This window comes from Podarcis melisellensis (genome assembly GCF_964234715.1).
Source record: "Podarcis melisellensis genome assembly, chromosome: 2".
Taxonomy (NCBI): domain Eukaryota; kingdom Metazoa; phylum Chordata; class Lepidosauria; order Squamata; family Lacertidae; genus Podarcis; species Podarcis melisellensis.
In genome coordinates this window covers 79,939,409-79,961,104 of record NC_138529.1, presented here as the reverse complement: position 1 = coordinate 79,961,104, position 21,696 = coordinate 79,939,409, and the positions used below count along the sequence as shown (strand labels likewise).

At 40.6% G+C, this 21,696-nt stretch overlaps 1 protein-coding gene across 3 annotated transcripts in view; it reads right to left on the bottom strand.

The window, feature by feature from the left end:
* Window positions 1-21,696, bottom strand: part of CACNA2D3 (calcium voltage-gated channel auxiliary subunit alpha2delta 3) — a 514,138-nt gene that overhangs the window by 277,299 nt on the left and 215,143 nt on the right. For all 3 annotated transcript variants that reach the window (XM_081898304.1, XM_081898305.1, XM_081898306.1), the window contains exons 5-6: window positions 17,184-17,346; window positions 3,835-3,966 (exon numbers count right to left, since the gene is read on the bottom strand). In XM_081898304.1, coding sequence (XP_081754430.1) covers window positions 3,835-3,966; window positions 17,184-17,346 — 295 coding nt within the window. The remainder of the gene's footprint in view (window positions 1-3,834; window positions 3,967-17,183; window positions 17,347-21,696) is intronic.

Here is a 21,696-nt window from a genome sequence, read left to right as displayed (position 1 = left end):
TAAATGCTTTTTCTTTGTTGGGGTGGGGAATGATAATTGAAATAGCTACATTACAGAATTCCTCACAACTGACTTTAGAACAAAGGCCATTCCCACAACACAGTTAGTGTCTTTCACAGGGTGATTAAGATACTCACTACGCTAGAAGACGGGAACTGGCAGGGCCATGTTGTGCCAACGTTCCTCCTCTAAACTAACTTGCCAACAGTGATTACTGTCATCACACCTAATGGTATTACTCACAGGCTGGGTGTCCAGACATTTTGGTACAGATCCTATGATCATACTGAGGTAATGTCTCTGATTAGTGGATCATAGAAAAGTATGTTAAAGGACATTACCGTTGTCATTTTTATTCACTGTTACTGTTACTACTTGGTATTCAAATCATGATGGAGGAAAAGAATTAACCACACTCTAATAATGGCATTAGGGCTGAAACTTATGGGATGAATTCGTGAGTGTTTTTATCATTGATCACAGAGTAATTAGAACCATATTTGATCCTTCCTAGTGACATGTGGATATCAACTAGAGAATAATCAAACACATTTCCTGCTTGAATGAACTGTGGTGCTTTCCGGTGTCAAAATGTAAAAGAAATGGAAATAACACTGCAAGGAAGTGAAATCTGCCAGGTTAAGGAGTCAGTCCCAAAAAACTGAATTAAAGAGCAACATTAGAAAGCTTTAATCTAGGTTGGCTCTGTCATGCAACACAGTGAAGCAACTCAACTCAGGGAGTGCTATTAAAACAGATACATTTTTATTGCTTGTAGGCAGTTCAAGTAGCCTTAGCCCTTGAGGCTGGATTTTATGTATGATGAGATATTGAAACTGAATTTTGATTGATCTAACAATGAGGTTCTACCTCAAATTCAAGATGACTGCCAATATGGCTGTTGCTGTATTTAAAGTATGAAGCCAAATTTATTTCCTGATAACCCACGGGACGAAGAAGGACCTGCCTTCCCAGGGGAGGGGTGAAGACTCAGAAGGGACCGGAGGATGGTAAGAGAGTTCCAAGGCAGGTGCTGGGAGATCTGTAGTCTTGATATTTATGGCTTAGTATGTTTGCTGACTGTTCCTTTCCCCATTAATTACCTCCATGTTTTTGAGCACCAGACTCTGGGCACCTGAGTAAAAGTTCCACAGCAACTGTTCCCCAACAGGAATCAACAGCTGAAAATGACCCCTGGAAATTATTACATATATGAAATTAAACATGGTCTGAAATCTGCATGACTACATTGGGAGAATGTGTGTGTGTGTGTGTGTGTGTGAGAGAGAGAGAGAGAGAGAGAGAGAGAGAGAGAGAGAGAGAGAGAGAGTGTGTCCCTGGAACAGAAGAAAGCAAGATGTATTGCTTGGTGCTGCAAGTTTTGTTGTCCTCATTTGGGATCTATTTCAGGTAGCAAAATGTTCTGGCGCCAACATTGCCTTTAATATGTGACTTTTAAACTGAAACTATTGAGGATGAACATTGTTTTGATTGTTGGGCTAGCTAAGAGCCAAACTATACATACAGAAAAGCATGAGATACAGTTGTCTTCAGGCTACAAACAAATATCTGAATGCTCCCAATGTCATAAACTTTCTTCCTTGAAAGTACCAGCATGGCAGGAAGAAATGCCTAGTCTTCCTGCTGAAAAGAAATTTTCTAAATGCTGGGAATTTTTGATGGAGCATTCAAACATGTGACCTCACAATTTATGCCCAAGTTATATAGTTCCAGGAGGCCTGAACGTGTATTTCAACTCCAAGCAATAATTGGGGATTAAACTCTGAGGATGTAATTTGAATACACTGTAATCCTACCCTGGAATTCAATTCAAACTTCAGACAAATAATAAGGGAATTAGATTCTACTTCTGAAATACTGATTATTAATGTGATTCCATTCAGACATCATGCTTAGAACCTAAACCAGGTGTGAAGAGGCAGCGGTGATGGTGTTGTTCCCCTCAGCATTAAGAAATAAAGCAGAAACACTGAATGGGAGGCATAGGCTTGATGAGGAATCAGAAAGATGAAAGCTGAGTGGACCAGAAGCAGAGCGAAAGGAACCATAAGGACACATTTCCCTTGTAGCGTGAGCATCTTATAGGCCCAGAGATAAGAGTGTGGTGCCCTCTAAAGCAGCATTCAAATAAGATGAGAGGCGAGCTCTCACATATAGAATAGTAGGGGAACAAAGTCCCAATAGTGAGCCTATAACAGGATATTGGTGGAACAGTAGGGGCAGAAATGTAGTACTGAGCTAGAAGGACAAAGGATCTGACTCAGCATAAAGTGTTCCAGCCTGAACCATTAACAATCAGAGAGTTCTCATTCATTAGCAATCTTATACTAACAGAATCCAGCCAAAGTGTTTTTAAATCACAATAATTTTAAGCAACCACTTAACACTTGAACTGCATAGTTGTTGTTGTTTTTTAAAAAAAATGCTTAATTTTGGTTGGATCGTGTCCAATATAAATAATTTCATTTTAGCAGGCCAAAGTGTTCTAAATAGCTTATTTGTCCCTACAGGAACCTTCTGCAGTAAGCCCCTAGTAATTAAAACTTTCAGATGAGAAACTGAGGCTAAGGAATAATATTTGCCCATTGTCACCAAGTGAATTCAGAATGAGGAGAAATTTAGAGTTGTGTTTCCTATGCACTTTCCGAGATAAAAAAAGAGAAGTAACTCCAGCACATAAATCCTTAGAATGAAAGCCGCAGAACTTACGTTACTATAATCTGGATTTCCAGAGATTTAATTGCAAATTATTGAAAGGAGGACACACAGAGTTATCAACTCAAAGCCATTCTATTATCACAAGATAGGATGGTTTATTGTGAGATTGGCACTGTTGAAGCAAACAAGTTTTTCACAACACCCACACATTAGCATCACAATCCCATCCAGTACTATTTTCCTTGTTTAATCTGGATTTATCCTTCCTGCAGAAAATACAGTATTTTTTTTAATGTTTCCAACAACGCTTTTGCAATTTTAAGTCCAAGTTTGACAGCACTCATAGTTCTATAATTGCACTGCATATTTCTGTTTGATATAAATGGCTGCAAAATAAAACACATTACTAATGCTTCATCCTTTTGAACAAACACCAATCAAAACAGCTAGCAAAATAAATATTTGACAGCAGAGAAGAAATGGTGTGATCATATTAGCTGTATGTAAGAAAACCAGGAAACAGTTAAAGTGCTCTAAAATTATCTGTTTAACATCATTATTTTTACTTATGTGCTTTTATTGCCACAGCTGCGGTGTCAGCACTACCGCAGCCTCAAGTCATGCTTTCTAAATTCCCAAGCAAAATTAAAACTTCCTTTCTATTAAAAATTCAAATGTTTCTGCAGTAGGAGAGATATCCTAAGGGTTTCAGCTGTTTCCTTCCTCCGAGAAAAAAGAAGAGGACTATTTGCTGCTTCAGAAGGTCTTGGAGTATATGCCTGAGCTAATGGAGCCTACACTCAGAACAAATTCAACTTGGAATGAACTGCTCTGATCCTAAGTCCAGGAAGCAGTTCACAAGAAGGAATAGGCCAGCAATACCTTGGCATATGTGCTTCTGCTTCTCAGTACAAGCAGAGGAAGGAAGGAGAGCAGAAGGGTGAGTCAAGAAAGGGCCAGTTCACTGGAACACAGTAAGCCAAGAATGTCTATCTTCCTTTTCAAAGAGCAATAATTTATTCCAGCCAAGTACTGTCCACAGAGTACCATAGCTAATTCACTAACAAAAGCAAAAATAAAAATAAAAATAATGAACAGAGCAGGCTCTTACCAGGGTGGAGGGAATCAATTCCCCTCCCCAAAATGTCTTCTTACCTGGGTATTGCCTAAAAAAGCCCTTTGCGCTTCCAAAATATTGCCATATAAGGGATGGGTCACGGTCAAAGTTGTCAACAAACACTTTGTTTAATGATTCAGACCAAAAGACTCCGTTCACAATAGCAGGATCTGAAAAAGAAGGAGGAGAAGGTGTGAGAGAACTTTGGTTGGGTAATTAGCATCCAAGAACATCTTCCCCAGCGGCTGCAGCTGTGTGTTGGCATCTGCCTGCCTTGAAAGAAAATGGAAGAGAACACCTTCAGAGGTAAAGTCAAGCTGTTGGAGAGTTACAGCACCTGCTATGGCTGTAGAAACAGAAATGGGAGAGACATGTTTAACTGCAGGTGTGGCAGATCAAGGTGCCCAATATTGCTGCTAGAGGAAGACTACGGCGTTTCTTTTCTCTGTCCTCCTACCAGTGGTCATTCCTCCTCTGGTCTCTGCTGTGGATACATGACCTGACTGTCTCCAGGTACTGCGATCATCTGCAAGGGATTTCCATATGGCAGGGTTAATGTTGTCAGCCTCCATGTCATGATTGCAGAAATCTTTGTAATGCAGAGTTGGTCCGCCAACAGCCCTAGAAATCAAACCTAGTGCCTGCACCCAGCTTCCCGTAAAGCACGTCTTGGGGAATCCTGCCATCTTCCTTCTGTGGACATGACCGTGGGGTTGGCAGGGGGACGGAAACTGACAAAGATTCTTATAGCAATCTAGCCAGAGGTTTTAAAAGTCATTTTTAAAAATAACTATCGGGGAGGGGACACTTTAAAATTCCTCAGTGTCGATGCAGAGAAACACATGCCCAAGCGTTCAGTACAGTAGTTCCAATGACGTGTAAAATAATGGTTGATCTCAATCGACTTAGTTTAATGGGGTAATTTTAATGGAGTGGAAAAGAGGTGAATTGTTTTCTGCACTAACATTCATCAAGGAAAACACTAGGAGAGGAGGGAGCAGCGAAATTGTCTGAGCTACATATCTTGGAACTAAGCTTTCATCTAAATATTTATATTTACAAGCACATGCTGTTCATTAAAACAGAGCAGACTTTGTTTAAAAGACGTGTCTCCCTTGAGCGGCATGCTTTTCTAAATATGGGAGGGCATGAAAAATTAAAACCAACAATACCAGAGATATCCTGGACAGGAACCATTGTTCTAGCTGAAATCAAACCTGGCTAAGAGGTCAGGGATCATCAGTTTGGAAAGACAAAAACTACCAATTTTTACTAGTTGAAGCACAACAGCCAAATTTTCAATCTTATGCACTACAGATGTACCCAGGTCTGGGAACTGAGGAGTTGAAAAAGTCACTCTGAGAAAGCAGGCACATAGTTTGGGGATGCTCCTAGATCCACTCTCTCTCACTGGGGGCTCAGGTAAGCTCTGTGGTGAGAAGCACCTGTTATCAGCGTAGTTCTGTTTGCCAACTATGCCCTTTCCCATACAGCCATAGTTTAGTCCAGGCTTCCTGAACCTCGGCCATCCAGATGTTTTGAGACTACAATTTCCATCATCCCTGACCACTGGCCCTGCTAGCTAGGGATCATGGGAGTTGTAGGCCAAAAACATCTGAAGGGCCGAGGTTGAGGAAGCCTGGTTTAGTCACTGTGATTCATGAACTGGTTACCTCACAATTGGACTACTGTAATGCACTCCATGTGGGGCTTCCCTTGGGATTGATTTGGAAACTGCAGCTGGTACAGAATGCTGAAGCCAGGTTGTTTCAATACTAAAATAAATAAGGTAATGAAATATTTTCCCTGTTACTTTAATCACACTTACCACAGCAAACTAAATGTTAATTACTAAAAGCACCAAACTTTACATTTAGGAAGTTGAAGCCAAATTGAGGCCATTAAGAGTTTGTGGTGGTTCCCAGGAGGAATACCCTCTACCCATGCTGGGACAGCATAAGATGTTTGGATGTGAGGGGATCATCCTTGTGTTTTCTTCTCTCCTAGCAGCACCATGGCCACACAAAAGTGTTTTGGAGGGAAACAGCTGCCACATTTCTCACCTCTGGAAGCTGAGACCAAAGGTCTTTGACTTTGTCTTTCACACCTACACTAACTGAAAGGGGTTCATGGTTCACCCTGCTCTGCTCTCTTGCAAAAGGGGAAAAAGCCAACAATTTTGGCTTTTCCATTCCACTTCCCTACACAAGGGAAACAGCCCATCATTTATCTAACAATGGAGCAGGTAGGAAGATTTCTCTTTCACGCTACTGTAGTTTTAAATGTTGCTGCTGGAGTGGGGAAATGTTTGTTGCAGATGCTGCCACTGACACTAGATGTAAACTTGACCTCTATGTAGAACAGGGGTTTTTGGGTGGTGGCTTCTCACCTGAAAAAGAAAGTGACTTCTATCTGCTTGGGCCTTTTAGGATAGCTGCAAAGATGCTTCTTTTTAAACAAGCTTATAATGGATAGGGGAAATGAGGAAGCTGCATTTGCTTTGCTTTGCTTTTGATTCTTGTGCTACTCGTAGGCTATAATTGCTTACTTTAAAAATTTCATCATTGCATTTTTATAAACCTACTTGCGTTATTATTTTGCTGTCACCTACCCTAAGAATCAAAATAACTGAAAACAAGCTATATGTTTTTTAAAATAAATGAAATGGAAACTATTGGCTGGTTTCCTGTGAACATTTCAAAATGTAAGTGGAAAAAAGATTACCTAGGGGAGGATAATTTACCCTAGGCTATCCAATAAATCATTTTCCAAGCCAGAGAATGAACACAGATCCAAGTCCATAGAACATGACCAAGTCAAGTTCTATATTCTCTGGATTACACTGACTCTTAAAATGACCAGATTATACCTACTCAACCTGTAGAATATTGAGATCAAGCCTCCTGGGTATGTAAAAGATGATGTTGAAAAAGACTATTAAAATCCTAACCATTTGTCATGATTAGAATTTCACAGCAGCTCTTATAACAATATGCAGAAGACTTCACTATTCATTCTATATTCCACTTCCATGAATTCCTTAAATTGTCACTGCTTTATCTGAAACATTTTCTCAATCTTACGGGTACTCTGTATCCTCTACTACTTAGATGTGAAATGTGTAAATTATTTTGGGAGCAGCAATAATGCAAAGCAGGGTGGAGATCATCCTCCTTCTTTCATGGAATAGAATCAGAAGCCAGCAAATTTAAAGCAAATCAGAAGCCAGCAAAATGAAGCAAATATATTTCGCTTCTCTGTCAGTCCTTTAAAGGCCTCTCTTGATTAGCCTTTTTCAGAGAAGTTTCCTGGCAACAACCTTTGCAATAAAAAACGCCCGGAAGCTTTCTCCTTTCACCCTTTTGATAAGACATATGTGGCAATGTACAATTTGTTTTAGTGCCATTTCTGCAGCTGCTATCAGGTTCTTTATTGATATTTAATATAAACAGTGCCTGTGGACAAACAGGTACACTGACAGGAATCTGAAATATAATTGTCCAAATGCATGTAGCAATTAAGTTGTTGTCATAGATATTATTGACCCTAAAAGGTAGAGCTGAGACAAAGACTGCATTCAGCCAGAACAAATGCAATGCCATGGAATGTACAAAGGGAAAAGAAAGCTCACTGATAACATTTCTTGGCTCTTATATTTCTTCAGCTATTTAATATTCTATGGCCGTTTAAATGTGTTTGTTTTAACTATTTATTTTGTGCTTTTACCTTGCATTTTTATCTTGTGAACCACCCTGAAATATTTGGATGAAGGACAGTTTAAATAATAATAATCATCATCATCATCATCATCATCTAATGGTGGGCAAAGCCCCGTTTCCACAAGCATTATGCATTCCAAAAGATAGGTCTGTCAAAATAAAGCATATTTCTAAATAGGTAAAGGTAAAGGGACCCCTGACCATTAGGTCCAGTCGTGACCGACTCTGGGGTTGAAGTGCTCATCTCACTTTATTGTTTGAGGGAGCCTTAAATTCCAGATAGTCTAACTCAAGCTTTACAATATCACACACCTGCTATCCACAAAGAGATATACAATGAACAGTTTACAAGCAGATCAATTTTAACAGGGGCTGGAGAGTAGTAGTCTCCCCTTCCCACAAACCCATACCTGGCCAGCTCTTACCAGTCAAGGCCAAAACGGGGAGATTTTGGGAGAAAACTTGGAGAAAAGGGAGACTGATCTGTCATATCCAGGATACACGGCGTTTCCATGCGCTCTGGCTTTCTTCACGGTGTTCCATTGTGCCAGAAACGGTTTAGTCATGCTGGCCACATGACTTGAAAAGCTGTCTGCGGACAAACGCTGGCTCCCTCGGCCTGAGAGTAAGATGAGCGCCGCAACCCCATAGTCACCTTTGACTGGACTTAACTGTCCAGTGGTTCTTTACCTCTACCTTTTACATGACTATCTGCAGTGTGTGTGTGTGTGTGTGTGTGTGTGTGTGTGTGTTCAAAATAGCATTTAAATTTCTGTGGAAACTAGGGTTTATTGCTAGGCTATGGAAATAAGAAAGTTTAAGAGTTCACGTGCTTTTTGTTCTAATTGCAGCATGAAATGGAACAGAATTAATTATTGCCCAGACACAAATTTGTAATGTTCATGAGTCTGGATAAATTGGCAGACTACGTTGTCCAGACATACTTCATCAAGATGATTTTGATGTATGCGGCAAACTGTGACAGCGCTGCATACAGCCAGGTTTTAAGGCATCAGAATGTGCTGAAGCTATGCACAGCTGCACATACGCTCACAGGAATCAGTAGCATAAGTTTTAGAAATGTCTCCAGTTCACTATGAATTGCCTGAACATCTGGAGTTTTACATAGACAGCCCCTGGATGACCTAGGAAAGCACTTAATCAAGATCGGCTTTATTCGTGGCTGGCATCTGTGTCCCCACGCCCCCATCTCTTTTGTTTCAGCAGTAGGTAGCACTAGTTGCTACCATGCACTCCGAGAACACTGTAAGAATAATGCTAGACGGTTGTATTCTTCACATTCAGAGTAGCCCTGTTTTGCCTTAATACAACTGTGCTTTTGAAAGCTTATAATCACTGGTTCCATCATTGTGCCCGCCCCCACTCCCAAAAAAACTAGGGTGCTCCTCGCTATTTAAAGGGTGCCTAAATTATTACAGAATGTTGGAGCTGGAAGGGACAGCTGGAAGTTATGTAGTCCAATTTCCTGTTCAGTGCAGGATGCAATTACATCCATAAGAACATGAGAAGATCCTGTTGGATCAGGTCAGTGGTCCATCCTGCTCTCTCAGTGTCCAACCAGATGTCGATGGTAAGCCTGCAAGCAGGACCTAAGTAGCTCAGGGGATGAGGTCATGGGTTCAAGGCCCACACTGGGCAAAAGATTCCTGTCCTTCAGGGGTCTGGATTAGATGACCCTCATGGTCCCATTCAACTCTAAAACTATGATTCTGAGCATCTGCATATAGGTTTCTAGTGAAGGAAAACTCACCATCTCCCAAGGCAGTATTTCCTACTGTCAAACAGTTCTTGTTAGGAGCTTTCTCCTAATGCTTAGCCAAAGTCTGTTTCCCTGTTATTTCTCGTCCTGCCTCTGGAGGCACAGAGGACAAACCTTCCTATTCTGCATGCCAACCCCTCAAATATTTTGAAGACAGTGATCATGTCTCCCCTCAATCTTGTATCCTCCAGACTAATCAGACATCATATGTGAAAATCACCCATGACCTCCTAGCCTCATCATGATACCACTTTCTGTGGAGATGAAATTCTAAAGATTTGCTCCTGAGACCTGATTCCCAGACTGATTTGCCCATATTGTGTGGCTAAAATTACAGTATGGAGACAGTTGATGTGTTTACTCCTGAGACAAACATGGATATGCCAAGAATCTGGGAATAGTTAAGCATGCTCATGTCTGTCTCATTTGTAGACAGGCTAATAAATCCTCCCCATGTTGCAAATGTTGACAGAGGAGTGATTTGTGGGAGTGCTTCTCTGATGCAATTGTTAGCATGGGAAGTAGCCTCGAATGGTGATAAGGAGTTATTTTCAGCCTAATTTTTGTTTCCCATCCAAAAACTATACCAACGTTTTGAATTCATCTGGGTACAGATTTTGTTTCACATTAAATTGCTTATGAGCTTCACAGCATATATCAGGGATGGAGCCAGAGTCCTGAGCAAAATTAGACTAGCTGGGCAGAGTGGGTTTGGGATCTGCCCTGCCTAAAAAGCTAGAGGGCTCTGAAAGAAGAGCCCGCTTCTGTTGTTGCGCTCCGGGCAAGGGTATATTAAATGATCACCTTCCCCACATGGTTTAAGATCTTCTGTGTGTGTGTGTGTGTGTGTGTGTAAGTCAGACATACCGAAGTCCCCTTAACCCAGACTCTATATTCCCCACTCCCTCTCTCCCCCTGGCTCAAGCAACTTGCAACAGCCTTCAGGCAGTGGAGCCCAGCCAAGGAGCTCTGCAGAACCCATTAATAAATCAGTTTAGTTTCACCATGCCAGGTATGGAACCTTACATCATATCTAACAAATCTTGTGTTAAAATTTATCCAGGTCTTGCCTGGATCCAGTATTGTAGAAACAAGGTCTAATTTACCTTGAAAAAATTATGTTGCTCAGAAGGTATCCTTTCCAAAGATACCTTCAACAAGTGAGTTTATTCATTAACATAATGTTTCAGATTCTCTGCTTCTAGTGCTGCTTCCACATTGGGCATTTCGTGTAGAATAGCCTGTTTTCAGCCACAGGGTACTATAGGACAACATACACCCTCCTCTCTTCCAGCTTCTGCTGGTGGAAAGAGCACCACTGGTGGAATGGCTCTGCCATAGCAGAGTCCCCAAGCTGCCTGTGATGGCTGAGATGCAATGCTGGCAGTAGCCAGCAGAAATCCCAGAAGCAGGGTATTTTGCACCAAGGGAAGGCTTGAAGGTTTCACATCCATAGGATCAAAATCCCATGGGTACCAATCTTTGGGATTCTCTGCTTCACCAATCTGGAAATGGCTGCAGCAACTTTTCTTCCATCCCTCACAAAAGCCCCTGGCTAAAGCATGTGTGCCAAACTCAAGGCACCAGACTACACAAAAGATGACAGAGATCATAGAGTCATAGAACTAAGCTCCAAGGCCGCCATCAGACCAATGTTGTCTTGTTCTCTTGGATTTGGTCTTTAAGGAAATACAGCACCCATGGCTCAGGGACTTAACACATTCCATTCAGGATCCAATGATTTCTAACATAAGGGGTTCACATGAAACTCTTCATGCATTAAAACCATGCTCAGGAATTATGAGGGTTGTAGTCCAGCAATATCTGGAGGGCGACAGGTTAGCTACTCTTTCAGTAAACATTTATGCTGTGCTCCACAGCCTTCCTGGCTGCCAATGCATCCTGATTCGAAAAAGGTCCATGGGAGGAGTTGCTTCATGCTATCATCATCCGGGCTTTAATTGGTGCTTTTGTAATCACCTACCCAGGTGGACTCTTTTGCATTGCTTTAACACAAGCCCTCTTACAAAACACCACATTCCTTTGGTAAATAAGGGTACTGTGGTCAGATATAATGAGCTTCCAGCTTTTGATTTGGGGGAAGTATATAAAAATAGAATTCTAAAATTCTGGAAAACTGAAATTAAGCTTGCAACCCAATGTACCATGGCTAGTTTTATAGAACTCACAAAACTGATTTTAGTTATTTCTGAATAAATATCAGTGTTGTGCTGTATGAACTGCTTAATTTATTTCTAGAAATATTGCACATTGCATAGATTGGGTTGTTTTGTTTTTATAATGTATTTTGTGTTTCTATATTGTGATTTTATGTTGCAACCACCCTGAGGGTATAGGATGGTATAGAAACTTACTTACTTAATTAATTAATTAATAATAGAAGAGCTCAGGATACTACAAATCCAGAGAAATTAAGTTCAGTGCCTAACTAGAACTCATTTTGAATTGTGTCCAAGTAAAAATAAAAAGAACAAAAAAGATTGGATAATCTAAAAAAGAAAAGAGAGGAAGACAGAGAGCAAGAATTTGTAAATTCTCAAACCTAGTTCTTAAATGTTGTACACTTCAGCTAAGTATTAACGCTAAGCAAGTAGAGGGCATCTCCCCGCCCCATACAGTTCCAAAGTGTGATCTGTTTTATATAGAAAGGAGAAATGAATAATTACCATATTCTAAGATAACAGAGTGAAGAAATCCCACCATGGAATAAGTGCTTAAGAAAAAGTGTGCATGTATCTTTTGTAGATCTTTAAACCTTCCTTCTATACTATAAATAAATGTTGTAATATTTACATTTGCCTCACAACCATCTGAATGTAAGCCTGGCATTGCCAATCCCAAAGGACTTCGGAAAGTACTGATTATTACGTCATTTGCCATTGAGTGCAAAGGTTTAGACTAGCTCCCAAATGCATATTTTCATGGCAGCTATTGCATCTGTTTTTGGTTGAAAGGGTAAAATAGTATTCCGTTATTCATACTGAAAGCAATACCTCTAGTCCAGAGATCTGTGTCCCCCTACCAAGGATTGCACTCTCATTTATTTATTCATTGCATTTTTATTGTGGCCTTTGCTGTAAACATTCCGGGGGTGGATTGATCACAAACTGGACAAGGGGTAGATTTTAAAAAAACAAAACAGAACCAAAAACCAGAAACAAATGAAACATCCTCCCGATGAGAACTCTTCAGATGTATGGTGTAAATATATTTATTTCATTTAGCCCATCCCCGGAGCTCAGCCACTTTGTCCCTGGTGTGGGGACTGTGGCTGAAAAATCCACAGCAGTGAACTGTGAACAAGCAGGCTATCAATTTAAACAATGGAGCAGTTTTGCAGGAACGCAGGCTTGGAGGGAAGCTATTATAAATAATGGTGCCTCAAAGAAAATAGCTCTGTGGAATACAAATAAAAATCTATTCCTGCTTGCGAAAAGATTAGATCACTTGTTGAAAGAAAGCTGGTGCTGGAAAACATCAATACATGGTGCACTCAATTTACATTATAGGCCATTTCTACAAAGTGCTGCTGGTATCTCCCCACCAGTATCTCCCCAACATGTAACTAATGCCTAGAATCAGGGCTACTGCACATCCCACTCACCTCTTTTACCAAACAAGATAAACTGGGATGGGGCAGAGTTGCAGAGAGACACCTTTTGGTTGTCTATTGCATTTTCCCAACCCCTTTGTTTCATCCCCTTTGTTTATATGCTTTTTGTCAATGAACTGAACATACTGTACCAAACAGATCATATGAAATACCCACAATGAGATTTGAAATAGCAACATGATCTTTTTGTTTTACTTGCTAAGGTCAACGTTTGATTCCAAAATTACAAATGTGAGTTTATTTAGAAATATATCACTCTTAGGCACAACCACCTTGAGTCTTAGCTTCCAATTTCGTTGCAGAATATTTTTGGCTCAAGAAACCTATTTCTGTGCACCTGGAGGCTTCCTAACATTTTCTTTCATGGATTTTGTGGCTTCCCATTCCTCCCCTCTGTTTATGCTTGCGACATCATCAGGTCTGCCTCACGAACCCCTTGAGAGTATAATACTATTATAAAAATCTTACATAAATGAAATTACTTAGCTGGGGGTGGGGTCCCTTGCCTAAGATACAAGGTACAATCGCTATTCCAAGTCGCACACAATCTAACAGCAAACTTAATTTACTGTTTCATAGATGAAGAGAACTACAAGGTTGCATGCTGCTATATCCATTTTCAAAAATCTGGTGTCCAGCATACAGGTATTTTCAGCTCCATGGTGCATTAAGGCTTATCAGCCATGAAAGCTAACAAATTAAACACAGCAGTGACAGGTGAAATTTTATTTCAGGTCTTCACTACTAGGCAGGAAGATAGATGTATATATATAGACTACAATCAATATGCATCATTCAAGGGATGAAAAATTTCTAGTTATAATATCTTAGAAAATAGGTAATCTTAGCTTGACAGTCACTTGGAAAGAGCTGCTAGGGAAGTATGACTGAATGATATTCATAGCTCCTTTTAAGTGGCAAATTGAAAAAACCCTACTTCATCAAAAGTGGCTGTGGTTCATCACATTGCAATATATTTTTGAGAAGGCTCTATACACTCAGAAGAACTTCTTCTCCAAGGCAATCAGAGCATTGATTACAGTTTGCATTTATCAACTTTCAGCAAATCAACTCATAGTGTGCCGGGGAACCAGAGAAAGCCATGAGATGGGGTTATGCCCCCCCCCAACGTGGCCTTCTCTCCCTCTCACTGGGCCATAAAGATTAAGAGACCTTTTAAGTTCACTTTCAAAAATCAAAGTTTGGAGTCTACCATCACCATAACTGCTGGGCTGGGAGAAGCAAATGACAAAATCAAACTACAAATGCATGTCCCACAGAGATCTGAACTGGGGGTGGGGGGAATCCAGTCTTTGTAAAGTTTCTTTTTTAAAAAAGCCAATTAGTTAACAACACATAACATAACAAAATAATACGATACAACCCCATCTGTTTCACTATACTTAGTTATTTTCTACATTTTCTGAGTGGTTTTTGTTCTACTGCCCAAAGGAAAGGAAAGTGTGAGAAATATACTTGTTATGTACGTGACCCCTGTTGCTATCTTAGCTGTTAAAAAAACAAAAAACACAAGAAACAAAATTGCCATCCTGAATAGGAAATCAGTAGCAGGTAAAAAAGTCATTTACCCAAACTAAATTATCCGTGGGCAAGATACCTGCAGCTGCATTCCTTTTAACTCCTGTCCGATGTATGATGCTGAAATCCCCAGAGACCAGCCCCCACTCCTATGTTTACGCTTTGCACTTGAAGCCAAACTACTATTCCCCTCAATGGAAGCTGTCCTTCTCACATTAGTAGCAGATTCAGGGGGGAAATCTGGACTGGGACTGCAGTGGGTGTAGGATTAGAAAATATCTACCCCCACACCAGGGTTCTGATTCTGTTCAGCCCCACCATACCATTAGTCATCTGTACAATGGCCCATCTAGTCCAGCATACTGTTCTCACAGTGGCCAACCAGAGGCCCATGGAAAGCCCATTAGCAGAACCTGGGTGCAACAGTTATCTCCTGTATGATTCCCAGTACAGTGGTACCTCTGGATGCAAACGGGATTCGTTCCGGAGCCCCGTTTGCATCCTGAAGCGAACGCACCCCGCGTCTGCATGGGTTGCGATTCGCCACTTCTGCGCATGACGTCATTTTGAGCGTCTGCGCATGCACGAGCGTCGAAATCCAGAAGTAATACGCTCCATTACATCCAGGTCACCGCAGAGCGCAACAGGAAAATGTTCAACCTGAAGCTACTTCAACCTGAGGTATGACTGTAACTGATATTCAGAGGCCTTTGACAGTGAAGGTAGAACATATCCATAATGGCCGGTAGGTGTAGGTAGCCTTATTTGACTAATTATTTGACTAATCCTCTTTTAAAGGAACAGGCAGGTGCTTGAGACAGGCCTCAGTTGAAGAAAGGAGGGAGGAGGGGGTTATGACAACCCTTTGCTGCTTCTGCTGCATGCCCTGCAGCATGGATTGTTCCAAAGTTGTTGTGGGGGAGAGGAGCCCAGTGCAGAGGTATCATAGCGATAATGGTGATAATAATGAGCATGACTAAGTTAGGGCCATTAACCTCTATGGGTTTACTCAGAGCAAAATCTAATTGAACGCCACACTAAATATTGGCAACTATGAAGGACAACAAATTCAGCTCTGTGACAACCAGCTGCTTAGCCCATCCAAAGTGTACATTGAAAAGTGAAAGACCTGTGTTGCTATTAAGCAAACTGCACAACCGCTTCTGAGGAAACATCTAGCCATGATATCGCTAGATTGCCAATGACATCGCTTTGGGCCTGCACAGTCATTTTGTTTGGGAGGAGAACTGCCTCTCACATTCCTCCCCATTCCACCCAGCAACGAGAGCAAGTGTCAAGTGAACATGAATTAACTGAGTATAACTCAGACTATCCCAAAGCACCTGATCTGTCCTCAGAATACAGAGCAACGTTAACCAGGTGTCTAGAAATACTGTGTTCCACTAAAGGCAGTATAACTCAGCTCCTCCATTACTTTATCTCCACAGGGAAAGGGACACACATACAGCCAAAGCTCATACTGGGTCAAGCGCTCTCCCCAGAATGTAATAACTGAATAGGCCCTCAGGATTGCTCCGAGGATTGTTGGGATGATAAATGAAGTAAGAATTGTTAATGTGCTATAGAAACCAAACGTTAATATTTTCCCTTAAACTTTTGTTCCAACACTGGTTTTGTTTCCAGATTAGCAGACAGATGGATTACAGAGTGGGGAAACAAAAGATCCCGACTTTTTCTTTTTCTTTTCTTTTGGAGAGTTGCATTCCTGTATCTGACAGAACGGTACCAGCAAAACTGGTCCATTTAAAATGTCATATAGATACATAACTTGTCACTTTATACGGTGTGAAGGAGTATCATTCGCTGCAATATAATGATTGGAAATTAGTCAAGTTTTCTCAATGTCTTTCTTCACATGATTGAATTTCCCGTCCTACATTTTGTGCGATCCATATGTTTTGATATAAAAACTTGATAGCACAGCTTCAAATTTTCGGCAACATATTGTTTGCTTTATATTTGTCAGTTGAGCTGAAGTAAAACATATCCCCCGCTGACAGGAATGCCTGAAAATATTCACGGACTTTACCATCTCTCAAGGAAAAAAAACCTCAATAATTCTGGTAACACAGATAAAATCTTTTCCTGCGTTTTCTAGAAACTCACTGCAGTACAAAGGGATTGGGGGGGCAGCTTCAGAAATAAAAATGCACCAAAAGTATACAACAATATCTAGCTTTGGTGATAGAGCAGCACTCAGAAGTCACCACTTAAAACAGAATCTGATTATTTCCCCCTTATTTGGAACAGGATTGAGAAATGTACCGTATTTTTTCCCTCCTAAAAAGTAAGGGGAAATGTGTGTGCATCTTATGGAGCGAATGCAGGCTGCACAGCTATCACAGAAGCCAGAACAGCAAGAGGGATTGCTGCTTTCACTGCGCAGCGATCCCTCTTGCTGTTCTGGCTTCTGAGATTCAGAATATTTTTTTTCTTGTTTTCCTCCTCCCAAAACTAGGTGCGTCTTGTGGTCTGGTGCATTTTATAGAGCAAAAAATACCGTACTTTCTCATGAATTGCTTTATATTTATTAGCTTTATTTTGATTTTCTACAAAGATGCTGGACTTTAATATATGGGTTCCCAGAAGCTTCTTTTAGTGTCGCTTAAACGCTCACAATGACTAGCTTTATCAAACTACTTTCTTGTGTGAAGAAGCAGCTTTAATGTCAGACAATGGAGTACTTCCACTTACCTTTGTTGTACATGTTGGTTGGCACTTGGACATCACTCAGGGTAACATTCACAGGCAAGTTATTAAAATGGTCATTTGGTTCTAGGATGAATTCCTTCCCCAGCTCTAAGAAGTTCCCATCTTCATCCCGCTCATTAATGAGGACAGCATTGAAATATTCATACTGAAAAAAGAAATCCAGTAATGACATTACCAAAACAGCACTCTTAAATACTTAAAACATGTTTATGCACTGCTTCAGTATTCATTATGTCCTATGATATACAATATTTGGATGAGAATGTAAGAAGGACCCTTGTGGATTAGACCAGCTAGCTGAGCACTCCATTTCCTAACAGAGCCCAATAAGGTTCTTCTTGGGAAGCCCACTAGCAGCACACAAAGACAATAAACCTCTTGCATCATTGGCCCTCCAAAGTATAATGCTTATGATTGGAGGGATGGGGGGGTGTTTGCATATAAACCTCATGACTTGCAGCCACCAACTCCTTTCTGTGCCACAGTTTTACCTAATGGCTATGTCCCAATCATATTTATTACATCACATGTTGAACATACAGCCCATAGCCAAGCCAAGTGTTTCACAATTACATCAGAACAAATGATTGCTGCAGGCCAACAACAACCAGGTATAGACTGACTCTGTGAGCTCAATATTTAATGTTCAATCCACAACTGCACATAAAGATGGCACCTAGTTGAATGTGGGTGCCAAAGGAACAACACACAACCTGCTCAGCATCAGTACAACAAACACATCCATCTTTATATTTAAACCTAAGTTGTATTGAATAACAATTTTTGAAGTCTAAGCATTCGTTCTTTTAATGATTGGCCCTGCAATTATTTTTAGCCAAATGAGTTGCATTTGTGGTGTAATTACTTTCCTCTTTACTACAGGCGTATATACCCTGATATGGCATTTGAAGGAGAAAGATTTGCAGATTTCTGGATAGGCTTTAGCCTTTCTTCAGACATTAAATAAAAGATAAGCAAAAGCAATTTAGATAAAAAAATATTGATTATTTTTGTGTGTGACCTAGGTCAAACAAGAATTCTATCAAATTCTATACAGAGCACACTAACCTCTCGGTTATCTTTCACTCATAGGGAATTTTTTAAAAGTGAAAGTAAAATAATGAAGAAAATATAACGTTAGAAATGGGGTTAACTGTTTTTGTTACTATACTATTCTTTCAATTTTGTATTATTATTTGATAATCTTTCACAATAGAAAAATTAGCCAACTATAACTGATTCAACTATAATGCTGTTTAGTACTATTAGCATAAATTACTCTGGTTTCTCTTCAGATCGTAGAAATCTTTCACCTTTACTAATGAGGAGCATAATAATAATAATAATAATAATAATAATACCCCACCCATCTGGGGGTTTTCACCTTTCACCTGGCACAGTAACCAGGTGGGAAGACCCTCACATCAAAATGCAATACGGGTAGTAGTTGTAGATTGTGATAGCATCTACAATACCCACGAAATACACAATTATTATTCTTTTTTTTAAAAAAAACACACATTCTACACAGGATTGTATAGTGTTGACTCCAGGAGAGGCCTATTCCCAAGAAGCCACTGTAGAGGTAGCAAGGGAGTATGGAGTGCCAAGGAAGCGAGACACACAGTCCCCAAGGAGCAGGTAGCAGACACTACTGCCGCTGAAGGCTGGATCTGCTGCCCCTGTGGATCCTGCCACCCTTCCTCGTGGGTGGGCCGGCCCTGATTGAGGGTGTCTTGCCTAAAGGCCCTCCAAAACCAGGAGCCAATACTATTCTTGTATCATTCTATTGTTTCAATCATTTCGTGATGTTGTGTAGTTGTTGTTGTTGTTGTTTTCGCACTTTTTAAAAACTGTATTTTATTTTTTGGTGTAACCTACCCTAGGAAAACTTGAACATTTGTCACTGCAAATGTGTGATATAAACTGAGTGAATGGATGCTAAATGAATGAATATTAAGCAAAGTATTTCACTTAATAAATAAAATGAAGCCACTTTCCTGCTTTTCAAATCCAATACTTCGTGTTCTGTAGATGTATAATAATGAATAGCATTTTTTTTATCTCTAGCTCTCTGTGGCAACCACTGAAATATATGTACACAGTGATCTTTCTCATTCTTAATATCCTCCCCTGTAACATTTCCTCTTCTTACACACTTGAATTATCTCTCATTTGCCAAGCTGAGTAGCACTGTCACTTCATGTGGCCAGAATACTATATTGTTTTAAGATTGGGGAATTATGACAGGAGAGAGATTAATGGAGCCAGGCATGCTGCTGGAGCCTCCCTTAATCACTTGTGGCAAAGTTTCCAGGTAATTTTGTGGGTGGAGCAGGGGGGCTAGGGAGATTTCTTGTAATTAAACTAGATAAGCTGGATTTTCCTTTATTCTAAAAGGGTGCATGACTTTCCCCCTCCCCCCAGCTGAGGATGATGTAACCTCAGTGTCTGTGAATGGAAACAACAAAAATATTTCTAACCCACCCTTCATTATGACTGATCTCAGAACAAGTTACAGATTAAAATCCATCCAAATTCAACAATCACAATGGGGGAGGGGGAATCCACTTACTAACAAGAGCAGATAAAATTAATATATTACAACCAAATCCTTAAAATACAGATTCTTAAAGCACAGAGTGGGTTATAACCTAAAGCTAATGTCCTGCAAATGCCCAAAGAAACAAATAGGTTTTCGCTTGGTGCATAAATAAGAAAATAATACGTGTGTCCCTAATGAGAGGGTGTTTCACAACTGAGGTGCTACCACCCAGAAGGCCTTTTCCCATGTCATCATACAGCCAATAGGGGGACAATTAAGAAGGGCTTCCTCTGAAGCTCTTGGTACAGGCAGAGGTGGTCCTTCGGGTATAAGGTCCCAGGTTGTTCAGGCTCATTACTAGCACCTTGAAAATGGCCTTAAAGCATACTGGCACCTAATGTTAAGTCTTTCAGAAATGGTATTATATCATTCTGGCCAGTTGAACCACTTAACTCACTAGCAGTCACTTTATGCACTAATTTGCAGAAAGTGTGGAACGAAGAGATTAACCAAAACAAGTTTCTGCCTTCCCTCAAAAAGCCTCATTATCTGCATTTGGAGGAAGTCTATGATGCCTACACCATTTGCTGAGAGGGGAGAGGCTGAGGGGCCAATCCACCTACTCACTCTCCTTTTCTCTGTTCCTCCCCCCACAACACACCTGAAGGTGGGTACAGAGGGCAGCTCAGTATGAAAGAGAAGACCCAGCCACCCTGCACCCTATAATATTTGGGAATTGCCTCTCTCTGGAGACTTGATGTGAGGCAGTAGATCTGGGGTGTTTAAGCCATGTTTCCACCTATGTTCAGTCGGTATACTTGTAATATACACATCTAACACATAATACATATTAACACACATTACAAAATGTCAATATGCTTCTTGTGACCTTCATCCAAAGGGAACAGTCCTGCATAAGCACTGTGTCCCTGGAGCTTCTCAATGCCTAGAGACATCTGGCATAACAGAACTTCCACTTGAGTGCAGAACTTTGGGTAAAGCACTACTTCTAAAGGAGTAGAGATACCTGCTCAGTTCTATCATTTTACTCATGCACATTTATTTGCTTTTCCTTTGCTATATAATAGCATCCAAACCATATTTTGATGTTTACAGGAGGGAAGTCTGCACAATATTACTTGCATTCAACTTGGCATTGATCCATTAGCAATCTTTTCCCAAGAACCACTTTTCTATTTATTGTGTAATCGTTTTTATTATCATCTTATCTTTCAAGATAACAACTCTCTCTCTCTCTCTCTCTCTCTCTCTCTCTCTCTCTCTCTCTCTCTCTCTCCCTCCCTCCCTCCCCATCCTGCCAGGCTTATATAAATATTCAGGTGCTGAACTCCATCCAGCCTCTTTCAACATTCTTCTTTCGGAGATAGTGACTACTGACACAATAGGTGGAATGTCACACTGGAAAATTTTATTACTTGGTTGACTTTCCTCTCCCTCCTCCTTTGACTCCCCATTCCTGCCACAAAGTCATGCTTCATATGCACACATGTTCTCTTTATTGCCCATTTCCTGGGTGCCTAACACCTTGTTTCACATACTCCCCCCCCCCATGCTCTCTCACACAGAGGAAAAGAGCAGCGCAAGCAAGTTGGAAGGGAAACGTTATAGCTAAAGGAGAAGAAAAGTTAACGTATCCAGTCTCCTATCTCCTTGGCTAGAGTGTATGCTAATAACAGAACTTGTGAGGTGGTTCAGGATGGGTGTGAGTTTGCCCCCCCCCCCATTATTATTATTTTTCCTCACCAGGGTGTAATTAGTATCCTCAGCCAGAAACAGACTGCGTTCACTAATGCTTATACGATAACGCTGGGAAAATCCCTAGTGGAGAGATTAAGGAAAGCTTTTTTTTTTTTAGACAGAAGTCATGTTGTACAGCATTTTCTCTTGTGAACATCTGCAATTGATTTTGAGAAGGAAAGTGTGTGTGAC